Genomic DNA, 27,212 nt, shown 5'->3' with positions numbered 1-27,212 from the left:
CTACACCTGCGGGGCTCTAATGAGGAAACTGGCAAGGTCTGCATCCCTTTAACCACTTAAGGATCGCCTAACGCCGATATACGTCGGCAGAATGGCAAGGCTGGGCACAATCACGTACCTGTAGGTGATTGTTGGGTCACGGGCGCGCGCCGCGGACCCGATCGCCGCCGGAGTCCCACAATCGGTCACAGGAGCTGAAAAACGGGGAGAGGTGTGTGTAAACACACCTTCCCCGTTCTTCACAGTGGCACTGTCATTGATCGTCAGTTACCTGATATAGGGAAAGGTGATCAATGACGTCACACGTCCAGCCCCGCCCCCTACAGTTAGAAACACATATGAGGTCAAACTTAACCCCTTCAGCGCCCCCTAGTGGTTAACTCCCAAACTGCAATTGTCATTTTCACAGTAGACAATGCATTTTTATAGCACTTTTTGCTGTGAAAATGACAATGGTCCCAAAAATGTGTCAAAATTGTCTGACGTGTCCGCCATAATGTCGCAGTCACAAAAAAAATCGCTGATCACCGCCATTAGTAGTAAAAAAAAAAAATATTAATAAAAATGCAATAAAACTATCCCCTATTTTGTAAACGCTATACATTTTGCGCAAACCAATCGATAAACGCTTATTGCAATTTTTTTTTACCAAAAATAGGTAGAAGAATACGTATCGGCCTAAACTGAGGAAAAAAAAACGTTTTTTTATATATTTTTGGGGGATATTTATTATAGCAAAAAATATTGATTTTTTTTTCAAAATTGTCGCTCTATTTTTGTTTATAGCGCAAAAAATAAAAACCACAGAGGTGATCAAATACCACCAAAAGAAAGCTCTATTTGTGGGAAAAAAAGAACGCCAATTTTGTTTGGGAGCCACGTCGCACAACCGCGCAATTGTCAGTTAAAGCGATGCAGTGCCGAATCGCAAAAAGGGGCCTGGTCCTTTACCTGCACATTGGTCCGGGTCTTAAGTGGTTAAATTTGATTTTTCTTTTATTTGCAATTTTTTGCCCATGAAAGTGGAGTCACCCTTTAAGCTCTCTGCCAAATTCAGATATCAGTTTATAAGTATTTCAAGTCAGAGTGGTTATTTTATAAAAATTGGAGCAAAAATAGTGACAGTGTTGCCCAGAGCAAACTAGTCATATCCCAGCTATCACATCTTCTGAATGGTTCTGGAATGAAGGCTAATAACTGAATGATTCCTATGGATACTTGCTTATCCTTTCTTATACTGTATATTTTAGAAATAAACTCACATATTGTGTTAAATCATGGCTTGTAAGACAATAAGATTGGATTGTTTCATATTGAGAGGAAAATATACAAAGCCGCATAATGTACAATCAAAGAACCACAACATTTACAAAATATTCCTTTCATGTCATTCACATACAAAAGACAATACACTCCTGACTACAATCTATATAATTTCATAACCCAATAAAATGAAACTATAAAAAAATCTTCTAAATTAAGTTAGGACAATGCCTCAGATAATTGTGCATCAACAGAAGTAATGTCAGCTATCAGTGCCAATGTAAAATATCTAAGAAAGGTCAAATGGAATCCTTGCTTTCCTTGAATGAGCATGTTTTCTCAAATTGCAGTTTTGCAAAAAAAAAAAATAGCTGAAGGTTATATTGTTAGTGAAGGGAAATGTTGGGGGAGAGGGGATTGCTGGACTGAAAGACTTAGTTGGCATCAAGCTTTGCCATCTCCTGCACATATATGCCTATGCTTTCACTGTCAAATAGCACAAAATACACAGTCTTGATTGAAGAGGACATTGTAGACACAAAATAGTTGGAAATGCCTCTCAGGATGAGTTGAGCAGCTGTTTGCTTCGGAAAGCCGTTTCTGCAGGTAATAAAAACAAGGGAGGGTTAAAATGATAGCAATAATGATAATCAGCATGATAACCTGCAATATTTTCATAATACAGGCCACACCCATGTTAACCCTTATTAGTCAGCTAAATCAGTATCTTTTCAGAACCACTGTTTCAGATGTAAACAGCTATTTTCGGCTGAATAAAACATTTCCTTCCTAGGAAGTCACTGAATTACTCACTGCCCACTAAACATTGTAAAGTGATATGGATCTGTGAATATTGTTAAATAATGTATTTAGAGTCATCAATGTTAAGAGTTAAATACCTCTGGGCACGAACAAAAACACAGTAACAATATGTTATTGTGACACCTTAAAGTATCCCTGTCCCTAAGAAAAACTGCTGTTTCTAAAAATTAAGATAGTAAACACCTGACCTTTCCACTGTCTTTGTGTCCAAACTCTGCTCAGATGCTGTGAATTGGTACCCTGAAGTCCACAGGAAACAGGCATTCTGAAAGTGGCAACCCCTGGGGTTTCCCTCAGCACCCAGTGGTTCCTCCCTGAGACCTCCACACTGCATAAGATACAGAATTGATGTGAAGGTTAGCAGAAGGTACCAGTGAGAGTGCTGCAAGGGACACAGGAGAGCAACACTTTTAGAATTGTGAGTTTCCCATTGTTTTTTGGGTGACGATTTCACAGCAGTGAAACAGAGTCCTGTGGCCTAGGCAGTGGGAAAGGAAAGTCATTGTTTTCTTCTTTTACAGAGAAAGCTTTAATGGATATGTTTTGTATAGTGACAGGGTCACTTTAATCTATGTTGGTCTTGTTCTTGACCCTAGCAGAGAGTCTTTTGGTGGACCTACACCTAACTTTACATACATCTTCACTACACCTGGTAACAGTGATGCAAAATAGAGAGCTTAGATGGTTCATGTTCGGTATGAGACCAGTCCCGAAGCATTGCTTTCTTACAAAAGGGAAGAGTCCAAGTGGCTACCTTTCAGCTATGCTTGATCTTTCCCTTCAGAAAAGCTTAATATGTCTACGCTGGTTACTCTCTAGTGACCATTCAGCAAAGGTTAGGTGACCATCCTCAGAAGAACCGAAATGATTCCACGAGAAGAGTATTTATGAACCTTCTGTATCTTACCAATTCATGTGAAGTAGTACATACAAGATCCCTGTCACACTGAGACAGTTTTCAGGAGTTTTAGCACTAGAAACAGCACCTGAAAACTGTCTCCCATTCATTGCATTGGGTGCTTTCACACCTGAGCGGTGCACTTGCGGGACGTTAGAAAAAGTTCTGCAAGCAGCATCTTTGAGGGTGGTTTGGGAGCGCTCCCTAAATGCCCCTGCCCATTGCAATGAATGGGCAGCACTTGAGAAGAGCTTTGGAAGCAGGAGTTTTTAACCCCTTTTTTGGGGTTAAAAGCTCCCTGCTAGCAGCTGAAAAGCGCAGCTAAAAAAGTGGTAAAGCTCCGCTAAAATGAGCGCTGATTTACCGCAAACGCACGGACGGTCCCAGTGTGAAAGGGGCCTAAAGGAAAGATAGGCACATTTAAAGGGCTGCTTCACGCATGCTTCAACAATATATAAAAAAAAAAAAAAGACATTTACATGTTATCATCTAATGTCTAAAACCCATGCAATAATGCACAAAAAGGAACTTTGATATACCTCCAAATTCCATATCCTCGAGTACAGTACAAGACATAGGCAAATTATTCATGAACCTGGGGTTATAGGCTTGTACTTTTAGGTGAATGGACACTACCAAAGCTCTCAAAGACATTGGTGCTTCCCCAAATAACCCTTCCCCACACTGAGAGTCCTCAGTTTTGCAGCAAGCAATGCAGAGTAACTAAGGAATGGAAGGGAGGGTGGCCTGTGTACTAAACTCCAATATAGAAAATTTACAGGTAAGTTGAAATTCCTCTCATCTTAATTGTTTAGTACAGGACACACAGGCAAAAGTATTCATAGACCCTAGGATGTCCCCAGGCAATGAATGAGAAGGGTGGGCAACAACTAGGCAAACATAACTATGACAGCATGCCCAACAACAAGAAGGATCAAAAATGACCTAATGTCAGAGTGCCACTACAAGAACCTTGTGGCCGAAAACTGCAACCGCAGAACCTTGGCAAAGTATCTCCACATTAGAGTGGAAGACTTTATCCACCACAGAAAGAACTGGTCATAAGACAATGGAGATCTTCTAAGGCAATTTCCCTGATGGGTTCAAACTGTGGTTTTTGGAGGACAGGAAGAACGAAGTTGAGACCTGTAGCAAGCACAGAGTGCTGCGAGTGGCTTAGGCCTAGTACTCACGAGCAGACATGTCCGATGAAACCGGTCCGCACACACAATACGCGGGGCGTGTCGCGGTGTCGCCGCGGCGACGTGGGCGGGCCTGCCTTTTAAATGCTTCCACGCATGCGTCGAAGTCATTCGACACATGCGAGGGATGGCGGGGCGGCCGGACATGTATGGTAGGTCTGTACAGACGACCATACATGTCCGGGCGGACAGGTTTCCAGCGGACTGTTTTAAAGCAAGTCCAGGAAACAGTTGTCCGCTGGAAACCTGTCCGATCCACCCGAAAATGGTCCGCTCGGGCCTACACACGGCCAAACGGACCAGTTTCAGCAGACATGTTTGGTCATGTGTACGGGGCCTAAAAGGGGACATTAGTTCTAGTGACCCTAGTGACAACCAGGGATTTCCTCACTATGGAGGTATTTCCTCTCACTTCTTGTTTTGGCTATGGGGCAGGTAGTAAAGGGAAATCTCCCTAATCGAACACATAGGGGGGATTTAATAAAACTGGTGCACGCAGAATATGGTGCAGCTGTGCATAGTAACCAGCTTACAGGTTTTATTGGCAAAGTCTAATTGAACAAGCTGAACATACAAGCTGATTGGTTACTATGCACAGCTGCACCAGATTCTGTGTGCACCAGTTTTAGTAAATCTCCCCCATTGTTACATAGTTGGTAATGTTGAAAAAAGACACAAATCCATCTAGTTCAACCAATAGAAACAAAAAAAAAACCATAGCAAACCTCCATGTACACAATCCTTTACCATGGTTGATCCAGAGGAAGGCAGAAAAAAAAAACAATAAAGCATAATTTGCTTGACAAGGGAAAAAGTACTCACTTTTGTGAGATAATGTGTGTGTGTCTATCTATCTATCTATCTATCTATCTATCTATCTATCTATCTATCTATCTATCTATATATATATATATAGAGAGAGAGAGAGGGGGATAGAGATAGAGATACACACACAGTGGGGAGAACAAGTATTTGATACACTGAAGATTTTGCAGGTTTTCCTATTTTCAAAGCATATAGAGGTCTGTAATATCATAGGTACTCTTCAACTGTGAGAGACAGAATCTAAAACAAAAATCCGGAAAATCACATTGTACGATTTTTAAGTAATTAATTTGCATTTTATTGCATGACATAAGTATTTGATACATCAGAAAAGCAGAACCTTAATATTTGGTACAGAAACCTTTATTTACAATTACAGAGATCATACGTTTCCTGTAGTTCTTGACCAGGTTTGCACACACTGCAGCAGAGATTATGGCCCACTCCTCCATACAGAGCTTCTCCAGATCCTTCAGGTTTCAGGGATTTCACTGGGCAATACAGACTTTCAGCTCCCTCCAAAAATGTTCTATTGTGTTCAGGTATGGAGACTGGCTTGGCCACTTGAGATGCTTCTTACGGAGCCACTCCTTAGTTGCCCTGGCTGTGTGTTTCGGGTCGTTGTCATGCTGGAAGACCCAGCCACGACTCATCTTCAATGCTCTTACTGAGGGAAGGAGGTTGTTGGCCAAGATCTTGCGATACATGGCCCCATCCATCCTCCCCTCAATACGGTGCAGTCATCTATTCCCCTTTTGCAGAAAAGCATCCCCAAAGAATGATGTTTACACCTCCATGCTTCACGGTTGGGATGTGCTCTTGGGGTTGTACTCAGCCTTCTTCCTCCAAACACAGCAAGTTGAGTTTAGACCAAAAAGCTATATTTTTGTCTCATCAGACCACATGACCTTCTCCCATTCCTCCTCTGGATCATCCAGATGGTCAATGGCAAACTTCAGATGGGCCTGGACATGCGCTGGCTTGAGCAGAGGGACCTTGCGTCCGCTGATTTTAATCCATGACAGCGTAGTGTGTTACTAATGGTTTTCTTTGAGACTGTGGTCCCAGCTTTCTTCATGTCATTGACCAGGTCCTGCAGTGTAGTTCTAGGTTGATCCCTCACCTTCCTCATGATCACTGATGCCCCACAAGGTGAGATCTTGCATGGAGCCCCAGACCGAGGGAGATTGACAGTCATCTTGAACTTCTTCTATTTTCTAATAATTGTGCCAACAGTTGTTGCCTTCTCACCAAGCTGCTTGCCTATTGTCCTGTAGCCCATCCCAGCCTTGTGCAGGATTCCAATTTTATCCCTGGTGTCCTTACACAGCTCTCTGGTCTTGGCCACTGTGGAGAGGTTGGAGTCTGTTTGAGTGTGTGGACAGGTGTCTTTTATACAGGTAGAGTGGAGAACAGGAGGGCTTTTTAAAGAAAAAATAACAGGTCTGTGAGAGACAGAATTCTTACTGGTTGGTAGGTGATCAAATACTTATGTCATGCAATAAAATGCTAATTAATTGTTTAAAAATCATACAATGTGATTTTCTGCATTTTTGTTTTAGATTCCAAAATATTTTTTCTAAGCTTCAGAGCAAGGAAGGTTAAGAAAATTACATTTTTTTTTTGTATTGCTGTCTCTATCTATTAGGAATGGTAACTGTGGTACATTTGTAATCTGAATAGGAGATGAGGGTAGTTCTCCCTGTTTCAATGATAACTGTCAAAGGCTGGATTTCCTTTGTGGGGATATTAACACTTGCACCAAAATACAATGTTTTCTTCAATTATTTAGTGGGATATTTGTGGAAATTTAAGCAGGCCATACACGGTCGAATTTCGAACAAATTTTCTTTTCAAAATCAGAAAGTTTTTCTTTTTTGTGATCCGATGATGCCACCACTGATTTTCGAAATTCGGCCGACCAAACCTTCATGTTCCCGGAAATATTCGTTTTTCTCTGGGAATATTCTTTTCTCTCTGGGAATATTCTTTTCTTGCAAATGCGTATTTTTTTTTCTATTACATTTCTCGTACGATTCTCTCATCATTGAACAGAAAACTGTTTGTTTTCCAAAAATGTTCCAACATGTCGGATTCCTCAAATTTGTTTGCCGGACGAAAATCGGCTGTTGCAGCAGCCCACTAACGGTGCGAAATTTTTGTACGAAAATTCTTTGATATGATTTTAGTTCGAACTTTAGTTATGCACTGTACTGGCTTTGAAGCATTAACATTTAATTGTATTTGTTTTGTTTTTTACCAGCCCTTTACATGGTCCTTTGCTTACAATATACAGATTCTACTCATCTACAGACCTGAAAGAAAATTGTATAATAAAAATGATCCTTTAATACCCATACCAAAACTCCACATATAATGTATTGTACATCTTTCAACCAAGTTCATAATGAACAAAATACTTTGTTCTTGTACCTATCTACTACATTTTAAAAAAAAATAAAAATCTACCTAAATTTAGTCATTAAGCTTCCGTGAAGTGAGGTTATCTTTTCAGAAAGGTAGGAATTCAAAGCTGAGTATTTTCAACTCTATGGAGTGGATCATTAAGTGCCTGCCGATGGTGGACAGTATGTATAAACACCATAGAAAAGACCAAAGAAATATGAAGGTAAAAGAAGTGTGCTGGTCTCCACAAATTTCCAAATGTGTGTCCTATAAACATATCCAGGCCTGTCTTATTGTACATCATGGTCATTATGGGTTTTGACTTAGTATATGCTTTTTATCATCTACAAAATAAATTTGATTTCTTTTTACATTCTGGAATATAAATAGTTGTCTTCATTTAAAGTACTATGAATGAAATAATGAATAGTGACAGCGAGACTATTTATGATAGATAGAAATGTAAAAAGAAAGTTCGTAGCTTACAAATGTGGGATTTGTACCATTACTACACAGATAGAAATATTGTGTAAAAATTTTGTTTTATTTTAGCTGTATGGACATAATTCTTATTCCTCTCCTTGAAGTACAATGTGATTTATTTTATCCTCATGCTCAAGGCATAAGCCTATTCTCCATTTATAAAGAGGCTTTAAGCTGTTTCTGTTGCTTTTAGAAGTCATGTCTGCCTAACAGATGTTTTGAGTTCCACTGCTGACCAACTAGAGGATTGTATGATGTTTTCACAATGCATTTAACTTAGATGCTTTTCTTTATATAACATTTATTTATACGATGATTTTTTTGTCAATATTTTAAACATATTTACAATTATATAAATTCAGTGAAAAAACACAAAATGTCAGACTTGTTCGTTTGACACATAAAAAGTTTGTCAATATTGTCTACAGCTTTGTAATAAATATAACTCCACAACCTACAACTTTCTTGCTTTCACTATAAACTGTTTATGTTATGTTTACTGTTTCTTTGTAAAGTAAGAAGAAATATTAATATTCAGGGGACATACATAGGACCAGTTGAGCATAAGGTCTTGGCGTATGCCAATGACCTATTATTCTATTTGTCATCCCCACAGACTTCATTACCGGCCTTGATGGTAGAAGTATCTCAATTTGGGGTTTTGTCTAATTTTAAGATAAACTTTGAGAAGTCTGTACTTCTACCCTGTCATGTTCCATTACATATGGTAAAGATCTTGCAAAACTCTTACCCCTTTATATGGAATAAAAAACCTCTAGTCTATCTAGGAATGCATATTACGCCGGACCCAAAACTTTTGTACGATTTGAATTATGGGGCCTTAATGACGGGGGTAATAGTGGACTTGCATAAATGGAATGGTCAGTTCTTAACATGGTTTGGAAGGGTGAGTGTGATAAAAATTAGTATATTACCCCAAATGATTTATATTCTACACACACGCCAATCTTACTCCCACAGATTTTTTTTTTAAATATACGGAAGGCCTTCATATCGTTTGTATGGAATGATAAACGTCCTAGATTGGCCCATGATATTCTATGGAGAGGGAAGTCAGATGGAGAAATGGGACTACCAGACGTAGTATTATACTACAGGGCAATGGCCCTAGTACGTATTCTGAATTGGTGCCATGACTATTCAAACAAAGTATGGGTCTCATTAGAACAAACATTGGCAGGAAGAAAGCTGGCAGGAACCCTGTGGATTCCAAGTGCAGACAGGGGGTTATCAAAATGGATGTCACCCCTAACCCAGAACACTCTAAAGATATGGGATAAATTAAATCAACTATGAGAATACGCTCCCCAGATATCCCCCTTGACACCATTGGAGGGGTATTCATGGTTTACACCAGGAGAGGAGGTAGGATTTATAGGGGCTTGGGGGAGAGACAGGGATCCGACATGTGGCAAATTTGCCCCATATGGAATACTAATCCCCCTAAAAAAACTGGTATCGAAGCTGGGAACAACGCCCATGGCTGAATGGAAGTATCACCAATTTGTTTTTCAAAAAGGTGAAAGGTTTAATAAGGCTTTTGAACTCGCTTACAATATTTGAAACTAACTGTGTGCATATATCAAGTGCCAGACACCTATTGTCACAAATGTATAGATAATTCCTTGGGACAAAAAATAATACAATTCCCTACTACATTAGAGAATGGAAAGAACTAAATCAGGGCTTCACTTCGGCACAAATTAAAAAGTTTATTGACTCCACACATTATACATCTATAAGTTCACAGGCCCAAGAATACATATAAATTTATGACCAGGTGGTACTGAACCCCAGCGAGATTGGCACAAATGTACCAGACGGCAGATGCTGGAGGGTGTGTGGGCAGAGGGGCACCTTCCTCCACTTATGGTGGTTATGTCCCAAGATCAGAGTGTTCTGGGAAGAGATTGTTCCATGGGTTGAAAGGTTGAACCGTAGACCATTGGAACCAATGCCTTTAAACGTCCTTTTTTATGGGACATCGACGTCTATTAGATGTTATAGGAAAAGTATCACCCCGCACTTACTGAATGCAGCCAAATTATTAATACCCAGGCTATGGAAACAGACTAAATGCCCAACCCTACTGGATTGGAAGAGAGAGGTTAATCTATTAATGGAGGCTGAAAGATGGGTACATACTGCTAAAAATAGAAAGGATACATTTAGGGAAACATGGGCAGGATGGGAACACTGCTCTGAAGAGATTGAGTAGAATAAATGAAATAGAGAGCTGCTGAATTATTAGGCAAAGTGAGCCTGGGAGAGGAAAAGTTTTTTTTTTCTTGTCCTGGTTGGTTGTTCACCTCTCGCCTCCTGTCCCCTATGCCTTTACAGGTGATATGTGTGGAGGTATGGAAAGATGCACTTGATTTGAGGGATGAAATCTGAGATAGAGAGATGATAGGGGGTGGGGGAGGGGAAGGGCGTGGGATGCACAGGGGGGAAGAAGAAGGATATAGAAGAGGGGGGCAATGGGATTATATATGGTTTAGGGAAGGCAAAGGACACATTCTCTTTAGGTAGATAAGTGGGTAATATGACTCATAGAACCCTTTTACACAATGTAGTGTGGGGTTTTCCTTTTCTTTTTTTTGTGTGGTGGTTTATAGATAGAACTGGAGGGATGGGGCACAATGATTAAGGTACAACGAAGGCGTGGGGGGGAATACAATTAGGGGGAACATTTTTTGGGGGGGCTTTGGGGGTAAAAGGAGATATATGATGATGTTGATAAAGATGTATCTAATGTTTTTGATTTATGACATAATGTGGATTTTAATGAATTTGTTAAAGAAATAATAAAAGTTTAATAATTAAAAAAAAACAGTTTGTCTTCAGAAAACCTATGGCATTGCATTACACGGTGCATACACTATTTACAACAACCTTTTTGTACCTTATCCTAATTATGTACAGCGTTGCACAGTAGTGCAGTATAGTCAAATTTACTATGATTTTCAATAATATAGTGGATAACATACCCTCTCCAGTAGCCAACAATAAAATCAACTCAACAATAATTTTATCTTATTTTCTATTGGAGGTTTTAAAGTGACCATGTTTCTAGTATTACAATATGCAGCTAACAGCCCCCTGCAAAAAAAAAGTGACAATTATTCCAGTCTTCATTGTTTTGCAAACACTTGAGCACCACTGCTATCCAAGACTTCCAGGTGTGTGTCGTTTATTTGTCCACCATTGGAGACTGGGGATCTGCCCCCAAGCAACTGCGTCACTACAAGACACAGTAGTGACATCATGGCTGGTGGGAATCATTCAACTACAGCAGCTGCATCCATAGACTCAGCATTCAAGAACTGCCTGCAGGAAGTATAAAGCAAGTAAACCCCATGTGGAAGTTCCATTAGACCCTTTCACACTGTGCTTTCAGGTGCTTTTGTGCTAAAAATAGTACATGAAAACTGCTTTACATTGATTTCAATGGATGCTTTCACACTGGGGCAGTGCAAATGTCCTGCAAGCAGCATCTTTGGAGCAATTTAAGAAGTGCCTCAAAAACGCCCCTGTCCACTGAAAGGAATGGAAAGCACTTCAAAAGCGCCACAAAATTGCCCTTTTCTTTTCTTTTTTAAGGTCACATTGTTACGTGACCTTAAAAAAGCGCACCGCTGGCGCTGCAAATACAGCGTCTCAGTGTGAAAGGGGTCTTAAAACAGCAGCAGGAAGGATGGTGCAATGAAGTCTGATAAAATCTATGTAAATGACAAAAAAAATAAAATTCTTAGCAAAAGTAGAGGTATATTTTAGGCTAAAAATTAAAACAGAATTTTTTTGTACTCACCATAAAATTCTTGGGAGTTCATCAAGGAACACATGGTCAGTAGAATTCAGGAACACTGGGTTATATTGCTGCCTTTAGGAGGAATGGGACACTGGCAAACAAAAAAAGCTGTTGGCCAGCCAAGTTTAACCCCTGCCAATCCCATGATGTATATGTTTTTATTATTAGAGGTACATCATAAATAAAGAGGGGTGGGACCTGTTTCACTTGATGAACGCCTAGAAAATACTTTTTGTGAGTTCAAAAATCCTGTTTTTTTTAAACGCCTATTAAGGGACATGGGGTCAGTATAATTCAGGAACACTTGAATGTCCCAAAGCAGTGCTGCTGAGGAGAGGGGAACACATCAACACAACACCGCCCAAGAAAATAAAACAGTGAAACAAAACACACTTGGGAGCTTGCACCTGAAGATGCCTGAATAGCCACCTGGTAAAATATACAGAAAATTTAAACAGGAGACGAGTTGGTGGCCTGGCAAATTTGGGAGGGAGACTTTTGAGGTCTATAAAACCAGGAAGCACTCTCTCAACTTGTAGAGTGTGCACTTTGACTGGAAAGGGTGGAAACGTATTCTTAATTCATATACTCAGCGAAGTGAACAGCCTCAGATACACAGAGATTAAACAAATCCTCCTACATAAGTTTTACATATATATCTGCTGTCTTCAGCTTTATATATGGTGTAGAAATTGCACATCGTGTTAGAATTTTCAATTCCTCATTCAGCAGTAGTGTAGTGTTGGATTACACTGGGAGACAGCTGATTGGAGGAAAGGCACACACCCCCTTCCACATAGGAAGACTTTCAGAGCTGTCCTGTGAATAGAGCAGCTTTCTGCTAATCTATTTATAGCACCCACCCTGACACAAAATTCAGGTTGGTTTTATCACGTGTCGGAGAACTTGTCAGACATTATCATGCTGATAAAAGAAGAATGGCGTAGGAGAAAGCCACGGGACTTAGTGCTTTGAAGAGAGATAAGAAAACATTGCAGATATACAGTATGTGCCCATCTCAAATTTCATGAAGTTTATTACCATTTTAAGCTGGTAGGCTTGATCAATGACCAGCGTGAGTGACTAATAAATTATGGAATAGGAAGCAGGTTGTCATTTGTGGGGACCTTCCGAATTGAAAAAGTGAGTCAGTATGTCTCTAAGAAAATATAGCTGAGAGGTAGGCACAAGCACCAAATTAACGCAATGGAGGGATATATCCTTGGGATGAACCAAAGCAGGATAGAGAGATGGATGGTCCTGGTTCAAGGGAAAGTTAGAGGCCACCTTAGGAAGGAAGAAGAGAGGTTCTATAGCTCAAAAAAAATTGTCCTTGTGAAGAATCAAAAAAGGTTTTAATAGGCAGCTAACATACAGTAGATGTTTGCCTAACAGAGGTGATGTCAATGAGGAAAGCAACTTTATGAGAGTAGACAAAAAGGATTTCTCTGATAGGTTCAAAAAACAGTATTTGAAGAGCTGAGAGAACCAAACTAAAATCTCAGGCCCCATACACACCATAGAATCTATCCGCAGATAAATCCCATCAAATGGGTTTCTGCGGATAGATCCTATGGTGTGTACACTCCTGCGGATATCTATCCGCAGATAAATCTCCCCTGGGATGGATTTCCAGCAGATGGATATTTGCTGACATGCTCAACAAATCCATCTGCTGGAATCCATTCCAACGGATGGATCCGCTCGTCTGTACAGACTTACCGGATCCATCCGTCCAAAGGGATTCCCCGCACGCGTCGTAATGATTTGACGCATGCGTGGAATTCCTTATATGACAGCGTCGCGCCCGTCGCCGCGTCATAATAGCGGCGACGGCGCGACACGTCATCGGCAGAGGATTTCAGCGCGGATTTCAATGCGATGGTGTGTACACGCCATCGCATTGAAATCTTCTGAAATCCTCGAGAGGATTTATCCGCGGATACGGTCCGCTGGACCGTATCTGCAGATAAATCCTCTCATGTGTATGGGGCCTCACAGAGCCACTGGAGGATGTACCTATATACAATAACTGTGTGCAGTGATCCTTGCACACAGATCTTGAAGTGGGAATGTGGTAACTTCCAGTAGCTTGATGAGGTCTAAGTACCATAACCTCCTGGGAAACTACAATAGGAATCATTGTAATGATTTCCATTTTGATTTTGCAGAGCAGGAGGAAAGGCTTTGTTTAACCTGGAGTCTAGGAGGTCCACAGGCTGAAGCTCAAACAAGTTCTGGACCCTTTTTTGTCGCTCGAATTGGGCTGATTTGGGCGTTTTTGAACATTTGTATTCCCATAGAAACTAATGGAAACGTTCGATTCAAGCGTCTAGCGCAACAACGAGCGTTTCTACGGGCATTTTGTCGCTTTAATCTGTTCTGTGAAATAGAATATTCACCCAGGAAGAAGATAAAAAAATTCTACAAACATAGCAACAAGTGATGAAACAGATGATAATTTTTCCTATTGGCTAAAATAAAAAACGACGAAGTTCAAAAACGTCGGACAATGCTGTATGCAAACATGCAAATACGTGCGAATACATGCGACAAAACGCCGGAAAAAACGCTAAAAAACGCTACGCTCAGGTGTGAATGGGGCCTAAGTGCTGCACTGGCTCTAAGCACTGACCTGTAGACCAGCTTTAAATACTTTATAATATTGGATATGAAATTTAAAACATGGTAGGTTGAAGCAGATAATTTATTGCAACACCCCTAATTTTCTCCATTTTGCTTGATGAAGTAAGTTGTGCTAATCTTACATTTAAAGCATAGACTTTTATGTTCAATAGGTATTTAAAGCATAGACTTTTGATTAAAGAGACTTTAGGCCCAAACTGCAAAGCAAGAACACTATCAAAAAAGCGAGTTATTTTCAGAGTCCAATGAGATTTGAAAATTACAGTCACATGGCTAAAATAAATATCCATATATATATAGTACAGACCAAAAGTTTGGACACACCTTTTCATTCTAAGAGTTTTCTTTATTTTCATGACTATAAAAATTGTAGATTCACACTGAAAGCATCAAAACTATGAATTAACACATGTGGAATTATACGTAACAAAAAAGTGTGAAACAACTGAAAATATATTTCATATTCTAGGTTCTTCAAAGTAGCCACCTTTTGCAGCAGACACATCTCTAGAACTGTTAAGAGGAGACTGTGTGAATCAGGCCTTCATGGTAGAATATCTGCTAGGAAACCACTGCTAAAGAAAGGCAACAAGCAGAAGAGACTTGTTTGGGCTAAAGAACACAAGGAATGGACATTAGACCAGTGGAAATCTGTGCTTTGGTCTGATGAGTCCAAACTTGAGATCTTTGGTTCCAACCCCCGTGTCTTTGTGCGACGCAGAAAAGGTGAACGGATGGACTCTACATGCCTGGTTCCCACCGTGAAGCATGAAGGAGGAGGTGTGATGGTGTGGGGGTGCTTTGCTGGTGACACTGTTGGGGATTTAATCAAAATTGAAGGCATACTGAACCAGCATGGCTACCACAGCATCTTGCAGCGGCATGCTATTCCATCCGGTTTGCGTTTAGTTGGACCATCATTTATTTTTCAACAGGACAATGACCCCAAACACACCTCCAGGCTGTGTAAGGGCTATTTGACCAAGAAGGAGAGTGATGGGTGCTGCGCCAGGTGACTATCTCTTGAAGCTCATCAAGAGAATGCAAAGAGTGTGCAAAGCAGTAATCAAAGCAAAAGGTGGCTACTTTGAAGAACCTAGAATATGAAATATATTTTCAGTTGTTTGACACTTTTTTGTTATGTATAATTCCACATGTGTTAATTCATAGTTTTGATGCCTTCAGTGTGAATCTACAATTTTCATAGTCATGAAAATAAAGAAAACTCTTTGAATGAGAAGATGTGTCCTAATTTTTGGTCTGTACTGTATATATATATATATATATATATATATATATATATATATATATATATATATATATTGGTGCATTGAGCCTATATGTCTCTTTTTCCAAAAAAATGAATTTACCTTCATGCTAGCTGGTTGTTTTCACAAACACAGCTTGCATCTGCACCCTGTGCCTTCTGTTGAAAACAACAAAGGCTGACTGCATTTTTAGATTGTTTTGGTGTACCACCAGCCCACTGAAAATAAAGAGAGCTTTATCCTTGTGTTTCGTCAGATTAGGCGACCCATCAGAATGTATAACAGAAGTGATGTTTTGTGGCCGCCATCTTGCTACACCCTGCACTCATCCACAGTAAAGATACAGTGAGAAGGGGCAAGCGGACATCTTGTTAAACCCCCCGGAGTTTTGCATTTTACACTTTATTTTAACAATAAACTGAGTTTATATAGTGAAATACCGTACTTACAACTCTGTGTAAATGTTTGAATTTTAAAAGCAGCAAAATTCTGACTGATTAGCAAATCTGTGAGATTCGCAAGCTTGCCGCAGCTTTTAAAATTCAACATGTAAACAGTAAGACAGAGTTCTAAGTACTGTATTTTACTATATAAACTCAGTTTACTGTTAAAAAAAAAACGTGTATCCTTACTGTGGAGGAGTGCGGGGTGTAGCAAGATGGCGGCAACAAAAGGTCACTTCCATTACTCATTCTGATGGGTCGCCTAATATGATGAAACACCTGCGCACCCTACTGTGTGATAACGTAATCCACATTTGATAAAAAAAATGTGCAGTTTGAATGGGCCCTCATATGTCAAAAAGCTGAACCAGAAACTGGTAGTTTAGCTCCGTCATGCAGGTGTTGCCTCATCACTGGATAAGAAAGGACAAGTGTGAAAGAAGCATTGACAAAGATGCCAGTGGCTGGATCTACACGTGCATGTCTAAGTGTGAGTCTTAGGCCTCGTATACACGATCGTTCCAAACCGATGAGAATGGTCCGACGGGCCATTTTCATCGGTTCACCGCTGAAGTGGCCTGATGGTCTGAAGTGCGTACACACCATCGTTCCAAAAACCGATCGGGTCAGAACGCGGTGACGTCAAACACACGACGTGCTGAATAAAACGAAGTTCAATGCTTCCAAGCATGCGTCGACTTGATTCTGAGCATGCGCGGGTTTTGAACCGATGCTTTCTGTACTAACCATCGGTTTGGATCGATCGGGCAGCGGGCCATCGGTTCGATTTTAAAGCATGTTTTAAAATTTTGGAATGAAGGACAACAGACCGATGGGCTATACACACGGTCGGTTTGGACCGATGAAACTGAACCTCGGTTCATTCTCATCGGTTTTGTCCGACCGTGAGTATGCGGCCTAAGTTTACAGTTTTACAAGCAATGCAGTGCACCTGAGCACTGCTTGAGTTAATCAGATTAATGTTGGCCATGCACAGTTTTTTTTTTGTAGTTAAACTGGCGGATTTTCCCATTCACATAATACGAGGTGGAGTGAGAAATCCCCCTGCAGGGACACTGTATTCTGACAGTGGCAGCTGTTATTATACACTGATTGGCTGCAGCCGCTGAACATCTTTCAAGAGCGGGAGGCCACACACTAAATTAAACCTGAACAGATACTGATGATTTGCACATTTGAAAATAAATAACAGTTGAACCACATCTGCACGTTGGCCCAGCAAAGAAGAAGTGACAGCCAAACCTTTTACTGTCCATCATTCATAGTCAAAGATTGCCCGTGTATGGCCACCCAGACTGAAAGCATTTTTCTGTTGTGCGAATTCTTATTTCAGTAAGCATGGGGATATTTTTTTTAAACCTGTGCAATAAGAAGTATTGGCCTATGTCCCATTGCTCTCAGACTGGACTGTTTTTTGATGCCCTAACATTGATCAGGCATCATCCCATGATTATAATTATATACCTCAGTTAAACCAAATGAAAGATATGCTACGACAATGCTCCTTTTATCTTTTTTTTGTGAAGACTAAAGTGGTAAAAGGAACTAATTTATGACTCTGTGGGGCATTCACAAGACATACTGGGGCAGATCCACAAAGATCTGCCCTTGGCGCACCGTATCTGAGATACGCTACGCCGCCGTAACTTACTTCTCTTTGGTTCGAATCCATAAAGATTTTGTGCCGTAAGTTACGGCGGCGTAGCCTATCTCTCGCGGCGTAAGGGCGTGGATTTCAAATTGGGCGGGTAGGGGGGCGTGTTTCATTTAAATGAAGAACGTCCCCGCGGCGAACGAACTGCGCATGCGCCGTCCCTTAATTTCCCGCCGTGCATTGTGCGAAATGACGTCGCAAGGACGTCATTGTTTTGACTTGGACGTAAATCACGGACGACTTACGCAAACAAAATATTTTTTTTTAATTAAACGCGGGAACGACAGCCATACTTAACATAGCAGGTTTAACTATACGCCACGAAACAGCAGCTTTAACTAAAGCCGACTAGAGAAGACGTAAAAGAATGTGACGGCCGCTCGTACGTTCGTGGATCGTCTGAAATATCAAATTTGCATAATCGACGCGGAAAACGACGTGAACGCCACCCAGCGGACGCCGAAAAATTGCATCTTAGATCCGAAGGTGTCGGATCTAACCCAGATGCCGTCGTAGCTTGTTTTGAGGATTCAAAACAAAGATACAACGCAGGAAATTTGAAAGTACGCCGGCGTATCAGTAGATACGCCGGCGTACTCGCTTTGTGGATCTGCTCCACTGTATATAGGGTATTGTATATGTACAGTGTACATGCTGTGCTTTTGATTATGTCTGAGAAGTACAGGAGGGACACATTAAATGATAACCCTAAAAATAATAATACTATACGCACTCTTTAATACATTTGCAATGTTCCAATGTTACTCTAAAAAAAGATGAATCTGCTCCTAAGACCTCTAGAATCCTGAACTCCAGTTTACAGGTTCTTACCCTTCGGGGTCTGTTTCACTCATACACCATTTAGCACAAGTCCTGGAGTCGCATGCCGCCAAAAAGTAAAATCAAATTTATTGTGCAGCACGTGAACAAACACAGACACTACACACACATTCCTCCCTCTAAAATGTTTCTTTTACAATTTTTCTTAATCATAGAGCAAGATGACATGTGGGAGAAAAAGGCATTCTCTGACAATTATCATGTTTTGCTTAACCTGATGCCGACCGCGCTATAGCAAAAATACTGCTACAGCGCGGTCAAGTTATTCTGGGAGGACGTCCCTGGAAAGTCCTTGTGCACAAGCTTGTCCCGCGCACCCCCTGGGGCGCGCTCGTGGAAGTGTCCGTTCTCGCCGGGTCCACGGGACCCGGCTGTCATGGTCTTACCTCCTTGCTGTCCTCCTTCGTTTGACATGTGCTGGCGGCCATCTTGGTTTCTGGGTTTCTTGTAGCCTCCCACCCTGCGGCTCCTCCTTCCCACTGGGAGGAGCTGGATGCCTGCCTCCTATATATAGGAGACCTGTGGCTTCAGTTCCTTGCTTGGTCCTCCTGTGTTCACATGCTTCTAAGACTGCTGCTGCTTCTGGTTCCGATCCTGGCTTCGTCTGACTTCCCTGCTGGTTCCTGATCCTGGCTTCGTCTGACTACCCTGCTGGTTCCTGATCCTGGCTTCGTCTGACTACCCTGCTGGTTCCTGATCCTGGCTTCGTCTGACTACCCTTCTGGTTCCTGACCTCTGGCTTCGCAAAGACTCTGCTTCGGTTTCACCATTCGTTTGGACTTTTGCTTTACAGCTTGATTTTCAATAAAGCATTCTTATTTTCACTTATCTCTTGTTGTACGTCTGGTTCATGGCTCCGTGACATTAGGACCAAGCCATGAATTCTGACGGTACAGGGCCATCCTCGCTACCCACGCTGGTTGCCAGACTTGATCAGCAGGATCACCTGTTGGGTCGGTTCGCTGTGGCGTTGCAAACCCTGCTTGAACGCACGGCTCATTTCGCTCCCGTTGCCGATGGGTCGGTGGTCGCTCCTGGGCCCGCTCCTACTGCCGCTCCGGTTGTTGCGCCAGAGTCTACCCCGACACCTGTTGTTGCGCCTGCAGTGTTTCGGGGTATGACCGGTTCTGCCCCCCTTCCACAGCGCTTTGGGGGAGAGCCAACTCAGTGCCGAGGTTTCCTTAACCAGGTGGGCATTTATTTCGAGTTGCTGCCACATGCCTTTCCTACTGAGAGATCAAAGGTGGGCTTCTTGATCTCGCTGCTCTCGGACAAGGCCTTGGCCTGGGCCAGCCCTTTATGGGAGAACAACAATCCGGTGGTTGCCGAGTTTTCCGGTTTTGTTGCTTCTCTTCGGAAGGTATTCGATGTGCCGGCTCGCGCTGCCTCTGCTGCGAAGCTCCTTATGTCCGTCAGACAGGGTTCACGATCCGTAGCCGAATACGCCATTGAGTTTCGTACCCTGGCAGCAGAGGTGGGCTGGAATAATGAGGCTCTGGTCGCTGCTTTCTCTCATGGTCTCTCGGATGCCTTGAAGGATGAGGTTGCAGCTAAGGACCTACCAGTGGAGCTCGAGGCTCTTATTTCTTTCCTGATTTTGATTGACACCAGACTCAGGGAGAGACCTTCCTTTAAGGAGTGCCTGCGGAGGCCTCCTAACAGTTTGGCGCCTAAGTTTGCTGTCCCACCCGTGCCTCCCTCTCCTCCCACGCCTCCTGGGGTTGACTTGTCTGGGGGTGAACCCATGCAGCTGGGGTTTGCTCGCCTGTCCGAGGGGGAGAGGGCACTCCGGAGACGCGAGGGCCGATGCATGTACTGTGGTCTCGGTGGTCATTTTCGGTTGGCATGTCCGAACCGTCCGGGAAACGCTCGCACCTGAGATCCTGTCGGGGGCAGATCTTGGGTGGAGTCTCCTCGTCCCCGGTTTCCCGTGTTGACAAACCACTGATCACTGTTGTCCTCTCCTGGGTCGGGGGCTCGGTGATGACCCAGGCGTTGGTGGACTCTGGTGCTGGTGGTTTGTTCATTGATAGTGTGTTCGCTGCCGCCAATTCCATTCCTCTGCAGGCTCGAGGTTCCCCGCTGGCTCTTGAGGCGATAGACGGCAGACCCCTCCAGCCGTCACACGTGACTCATGAGACCCTTCCAGTGGGGATAGCCATTGGTGCCGTTCACAGAGAGTCGGTCTGCTTCCAGGTTATTTCGTCTCCACACTACTCGGTGGTCTTGGGGTACCCCTGGCTCCAGAAGCATAATCCGACTTTCGATTGGAGATCGGCCGAGATCCTCTCGTGGTTACCGCAGTGTGGGGCTAGTTGCATCCATGGGCCTGTCAAGTTGCTGTGTACTTCCTCGGACTCTCTGTTGCCTCCTGAATACGAGGAGTACCGGGATGTATTCGATAAGGTGCGCGCGGTTGCCCTACCTCCGCACCGCCCATACGATTGTGCCATAGAGTTACAACCTGGTGCCGTTCCTCCTCGTGGCAGGGTCTATCCACTGTCGGTATCGGAGAATGAGGCCATGGAGGAGTACGTGATGGAGGCGCTTTCACGCGGGCACATTCGCAAATCCTCGTCCCCGGCAGGGGCTGGATTTTTCTTTGTGAAAAAGAAGGGCGGTGAGTTGAGGCCTTGCATCGATTACAGGGGTCTCAATCGCATCACGATCAAGAACGCTTACCCGATACCCTTGATTTCCGAGCTGTTCGATCGCCTTAAAGGGGCCACGGTCTTTACCAAACTCGACCTGAGGGCGGCATATAACCTGGTAAGGATCAAGGCGGGCGATGAGTGGAAGACCGCGTTTAACACCCGGACCGGTCATTATGAATCCTTGGTTATGCCCTTTGGGTTGTGCAATGCGCCCGCAGTCTTTCAGGAATTCATCAATGATGTTTTCCGTGACCTGTTGCAGCAGTGTGTGGTGGTCTATTTGGATGACATCTTGGTATATTCTGAGTCCATGGAGGCCCACATTCTGGATGTCAAACGAGTGTTGCAACGGTTACGAGAGAACAAGCTGTTCGGTAAGCTTGAGAAATGCGAATTTCACCGATCCCAGGTAACCTTCCTAGGTTACATCATTTCCGCTGAGGGGTTCTCCATGGATCCTGAGAAGGTTTCGGCTGTCTTACAGTGGCCCCAGCCCAGTGGTCTTCGTTCCCTGCAGCGCTTTTTGGGCTTCGCCAATTATTATCAGGGACTTTTCCATGCTGGCCAAGCCTCTCACGGATCTGACCAGGAAGGGCAGTAATTCCCAGGTCTGGCCGCTCGAGGCCATCCGAGCTTTTGAGGCCCTAAAATCCGCCTTTGTGTCGGCTCCGATTCTGTCGCATCCCAACCCTGGGTTGCCCTTTGTCCTCGAGGTGGACGCGTCTGAGACGGGAGTAGGCGCTCTTCTGTCTCAGCGTAGAACACCAGAGGGTCCTCTGCTTCCTTGTGGGTTTTACTCCCGGAAACTGTCTCCCGCGGAATGCAACTATCAGATTGGTGACAGGGAGTTATTGGCCATCGTGCAGGCCCTTAAAGAATGGAGGCACTTGCTCGAGGGCTCGGTGGTTCCGGTTCTCATCCTGACGGACCACAAGAATCTGACCTACCTTTCTGAGGCCAAGAGATTGTCACCACGTCAGGCCAGATGGGCTCTGTTCTTGTCACGTTTTAATTACGTGGTCTCCTACCTACCCGGTTCCAAGAACATCAGGGCGGATGCCTTATCACGGCAGTACTCCGAGCTGTCCAGGGAGGAATCGATTCCGACTTCGGTCATACCTCCGAATCAGATCCTGGCCGCCATTCGCACCAGCCTGACCTCTCCCCTGGGTGAGCAGATTTTGGCGGCTCAATCTGGTGCTCCCTCTGGGAGACCCAACGGCAGATGTTTTGTGCCTGAGGAGTTGCGCACTCGGTTGTTGCGAACCTACCATAACTCCAAGACCGCCGGGCATCCTGGAAAGAATCAGCTGTCCTGGGCTGTTTCACGTCTGTTCTGGTGGCCTTCCCTACGTTCCGACATCGCCGCATATGTAGCGGCATGCTCCGTTTGTGCCCAGAGTAAGTCCCCTCGGCACCTTCCGTTGGGCCTTCTGCAACCCATAGCCACCGGGGAGCGCCCATGGTCACACCTGGGGATGGATTTCATCGTGGACCTCCCTGCATCCCGAGGCCATACGGTCATTCTCATGATTGTGGATCGGTTTTCCAAAATGTGCCACTGTGTTCCTCTCAAGAAGTTACCCTCTGCACAAGAGTGGGCCACGATTATTGCCAGGGAGGTCTTCCGGTTGCACGGTTTGCCCAAGGAGATTGTGTCGGATCGGGGGAGTCAGTTTGTGTCCAGGTTCTGGCGCGCCTTTTGCTCCAAGTTGGGGATTCATCTCTCCTTCTCCTCGGCCTACCACCCTCAGTCCAATGGGGCCGCAGAACGATCCAACCAGGCCTTGGAGCAATTCCTTCGTTGCTATGTCTCCGATCACCAAGACAATTGGGTTGACCTCCTGCCTTGGGCTGAGTTTGCCAGGAACACGGCGGTGAACTCTTCCTCTGGGACGTCTCCCTTCATGGCCAATTATGGGTTCCAACCTACCGTGTTACCGGAGGCATTCTCTCCCCAGGATATTCCGGCTGTGGAGGATCACCTTTCCGTCCTACGTGCTTCTTGGGTACAGATCCAGAAGTCCCTTGAGGTCTCTGCGCAGCGCCAGAAACTCCAGGCTGATCGCAGACGAGCGCCTGCTCCTTCCTACCAGGTCGGAGACCGTGTATGGTTGTCCACCCGCAACCTCAACCTTCGTGTGCCCACTCCCAAATTGGCTCCTCGCTTTGTTGGTCCCTTCCGAGTGCTTCGCAGGGTAAACCCGGTAGCCTATGCCCTTGCGCTTCCACCTGGCATGCGGATCTCCAACGTGTTTCATGTCTCCCTGTTGAAGCCACTGGTGTGCAATCGCTTCACTTCCTCGGTTCCTCGGCCTCGTCCGGTCCAAGTGGGCAATCATGAGGAGTATGAGGTGAGTAATATCCTGGACTCACGCCTGGTCCGCGGTCGGGTGCAGTTTTTGGTCCACTGGCGTGGTTATGGTCCAGAGGAGCGTTCCTGGGTTCCCTCCGCAGATGTCCATGCTCCTGCCTTGCTCCGAGCCTTCCACGCACGCTTCCCTCAGAAACCGTTTTTTGCTCCGCGGAGGAGGGGCCCTTGAGGGGGAGGTACTGTCATGGTCTTACCTCCTTGCTGTCCTCCTTCGTTTGACATGTGCTGGCGGCCATCTTGGTTTCTGGGTTTCTTGTAGCCTCCCACCCTGCGGCTCCTCCTTCCCACTGGGAGGAGCTGGATGCCTGCCTCCTATATATAGGAGACCTGTGGCTTCAGTTCCTTGCTTGGTCCTCCTGTGTTCACATGCTTCTAAGACTGCTGCTGCTTCTGGTTCCGATCCTGGCTTCGTCTGACTTCCCTGCTGGTTCCTGATCCTGGCTTCGTCTGACTACCCTGCTGGTTCCTGATCCTGGCTTCATCTGACTACCCTGCTGGTTCCTGATCCTGGCTTCGTCTGACTACCCTTCTGGTTCCTGACCTCTGGCTTCGCAAAGACTCTGCTTCGATTTCACCATTCGTTTGGACTTTTGCTTTACAGCTTGATTTTCAATAAAGCATTCTTATTTTCACTTATCTCTTGTTGTACGTCTGGTTCATGGCTCCGTGACACCGGCGCAACAAGGATCACGGTGAAGAGCCAATGATAGCGGCTCTTTACCACCTGATCGCTCCCTCCAATCAAAATGTAAACAAAAGGAGGTCACGCTGAGGTATTACTCTCTTCTCTCCTCACACCGATACAGCTTGTGAGGAGAGAAGAGAGAACAAAAGTGAGTTACATTTTTTTCTGTGCCACAGCAGTGACTACAGTGCCCAGCAGTGCCACACAAGTGCAATCTGTGCCCCTGCAGTGCCAATACACTACCCATCAGTGCCCCAACAGTACCCATCTGTGCCACCAGTGCCACTACAGTACCCACTAGTGCCACTACAGTCCCCACCAGTACCACTATAGTACCCATCAGTGCCACAAGTGCCCATCAGTGCCAATACAGTGCTCATTGGTGCCACCAGTGTCCATCGGTGCCACCAGTGTCCGTCAGTGCTTCATCAGTGCCACTACCATGCCCAGTGCCACTACCATGCCCAGTGCCACTACCGTGCCCAGTGCCACTACAGTGCTCATCGGTGCCGCCAGTGTCTGTCAGTGCTCCATCAGTGCCCAGTGCCACTACAGTGCTCATCTGTGCCACCAGTGCCCATCAGTGCTGCCAGTGCACCATCAGTGCCACTACAGTGCTCATCGGTGCCACCAGTGCCCATCGGTGCCGTCAGTGCCCAGTGCCACTACAGTGCTTATCAGTGCCACATTAGTGCCATCAGTACCACATCAGTGCCACTATAGGGCTCATCTGCACCACTACAGAACTCATCAGTGCCACTAGAGTGCCCAATAGTGCACATAAGTGAGTGCTCATCAGTGGATCCTCATTACCACCACCTTATCAGTGCATATCAGTGGCAGATAATCAGTGCACCCTCATCAGTTCCCATCAGTGCACCCTCAGTACCCATCAGTGCACCCTCAGTACCCATCAGTGCACCCTCATCAGAACCCGGCAGTGCATCCTCATTAGACCAGCCTCATCAGCACCCATCAGTGCAGCCATATCTGTTCCAGTTTCCCTACCACAGTTTGTCACTACAGCCCACAGTCACCAGTATGGCAAAAAAAGTTTTTTTCCCGCTAAGGAGGCATACCAACAGCTTATCTTGACTGACGAGAGCAGCGGGGAGCTCTCCGAGTCTGATTCTGGTTCAGAATATGAACCGGTTGTAAGCAGTGGGTCTTCTACAGATTCAGAGCAAAAGCAAAGTGTGCCTATGAAACAAAGGCGTTCTGACATGGAGCAGCAGGCTACCACAAGTAGCGCTGTGGCATCAACCAGCAGCTCAGTGCCATCCACCAGAAATGCAGTGGCATCAACTAGCAGCTCAGTGCCATCCAGAAGAAATGAAGTACCACTGCAGCAAAGGCCAAGAACTAGCAGGGTGTCATCTCGGCCCCATGTCAGCCTTCCCTATGCCCTTGAAAACCCCCTGTGGCTTCCCCCCAATTCAGGAGCAGCAAACATTCCACCTTCCACCGCCCAGCCAGGTGTTCAGGTGAATACAGAGAACTTTGCCCCTATTGATTTTTTATTTACTTTTTACCCAAGACCTATTATCCTCCATCGTGGCCCAGTGCAACCTCTATGCACAGCAATTCATAACAAACAACCCTGATTCAAGTTACGCCCGTCCCTATGAGTGGAGAGCATTGACAGTGGAGGAATTTAAATTATTTAAAAAAAAATTCCCCCAGTTATTTGTCCCCGACCAAAATATTTCCGTGGATGAGTCATTGGTCCACTTCACAGGCAGGCTTGGCATCAAGCAGTATCTTCCAAACAAAGGGGCCCGGTATGGGGTTAAGATCTACAAGCTATGTGACCAGGCCACAGGGTACGTCTACGCCTTCTGGGTGTACAATGGGAAGGACACCCAACTGCATCCCCCTGAATGTCCAGAATACATCGGAGCCAGCGGAAAGGTTGTTTGGGAGCTTGTATATCCACACCTTGGAAAGGGTTACCACCTTTATGTGGATAATTTCTTTACAAGCTTACCCCTCTTCCGCAACCTTCACCGGAAGGGCGTTCCAGTGTGTGTTATAGTGCGACCTAATAGGAAGGGTTTCCCGCAAAGGAGTCGATTTCAATGATCAGATGCTCGAACCCTACCTTCACATAAGAAAAAGCTGCTATTGGTATAAAAAGGTCTCCATATATCTTTTCAGTTTGGCCATTTACAACACTTATGTAATATACCGTAAATCTACAAGGACCCCCTTATCTTATCTTCAGTACCAAGAAGAAATTGTCTCCACCCTTCAGACTCCATGAACACTACTTTATTGAGAGAATTCCCCACCTTGAAACAGGCCGAAAACATCAGAAGAGATGCCGGGTGTTCACCAAAGGAGGAACTAGAAGAGACACCACATATTATTGCCCTGATTGTTATTCCCAACCAGGTCTTTGTTTGAGTGAATGTTTCCGCCGTTACCATACTTTTCTACATTATAAGAAAAGTATGGTAAACGTAATTGTCATTTACCGCCACACCCCTTATGCCACTGTACATACCGCTGCCTTCTCCGGAACTGACCCTGACCTGCTAAAAGACCATGCTTCTGCCTAATGCTAAACTGTACCTACCTCTGCCTGCTCTGGAACTGACCCTGGCCTGTTATACGACTACGCTTCTGCCTAACGCTAAACTGTACCTACCTCTGCCTGCTCTGGAACTAACCCTGGCCTGTTATACGACCACGCTTCTGCCTAATGCTAAACTGTACCTACTTCTGCCTGCTCTGGAACTGACCCTGGACTGTTTGACCACGTTTTTTTGCCTGCCTCTTGGGTTGATCTTTTACTCTGCTATGCTAGTGGGAACACAGGGGTCTCACATATGTGAGGGGCTCCAGAATTGTTTTTCTGGATGAAGAAAACACATTTTTTAGTTTTCCCATTCCCGGA

At 44.5% G+C, this 27,212-nt stretch overlaps 1 protein-coding gene across 3 annotated transcripts in view; it reads right to left on the bottom strand.

The window, feature by feature from the left end:
* Positions 1 to 994: 994 nt before the first annotated feature.
* LOC120932405 (core histone macro-H2A.1) overlaps positions 995 to 27,212 on the bottom strand; it is a 210,639-nt gene continuing 184,421 nt past the window's right edge. For all 3 annotated transcript variants that reach the window (XM_040344751.1, XM_040344749.1, XM_040344750.1), the window contains one exon: positions 995 to 1,863. In XM_040344751.1, the coding sequence (XP_040200685.1) occupies positions 1,698 to 1,863 (166 nt within the window). In that variant the 3' untranslated portion in view covers positions 995 to 1,697. The remainder of the gene's footprint in view (positions 1,864 to 27,212) is intronic.

This window comes from Rana temporaria, chromosome 3, assembly GCF_905171775.1.
Source record: "Rana temporaria chromosome 3, aRanTem1.1, whole genome shotgun sequence".
Lineage (NCBI taxonomy): Eukaryota > Metazoa > Chordata > Amphibia > Anura > Ranidae > Rana > Rana temporaria.
The sequence above is the reverse complement of the archived record's forward strand: the minus strand, read 5'-3'. Positions and strand labels throughout refer to the sequence as shown.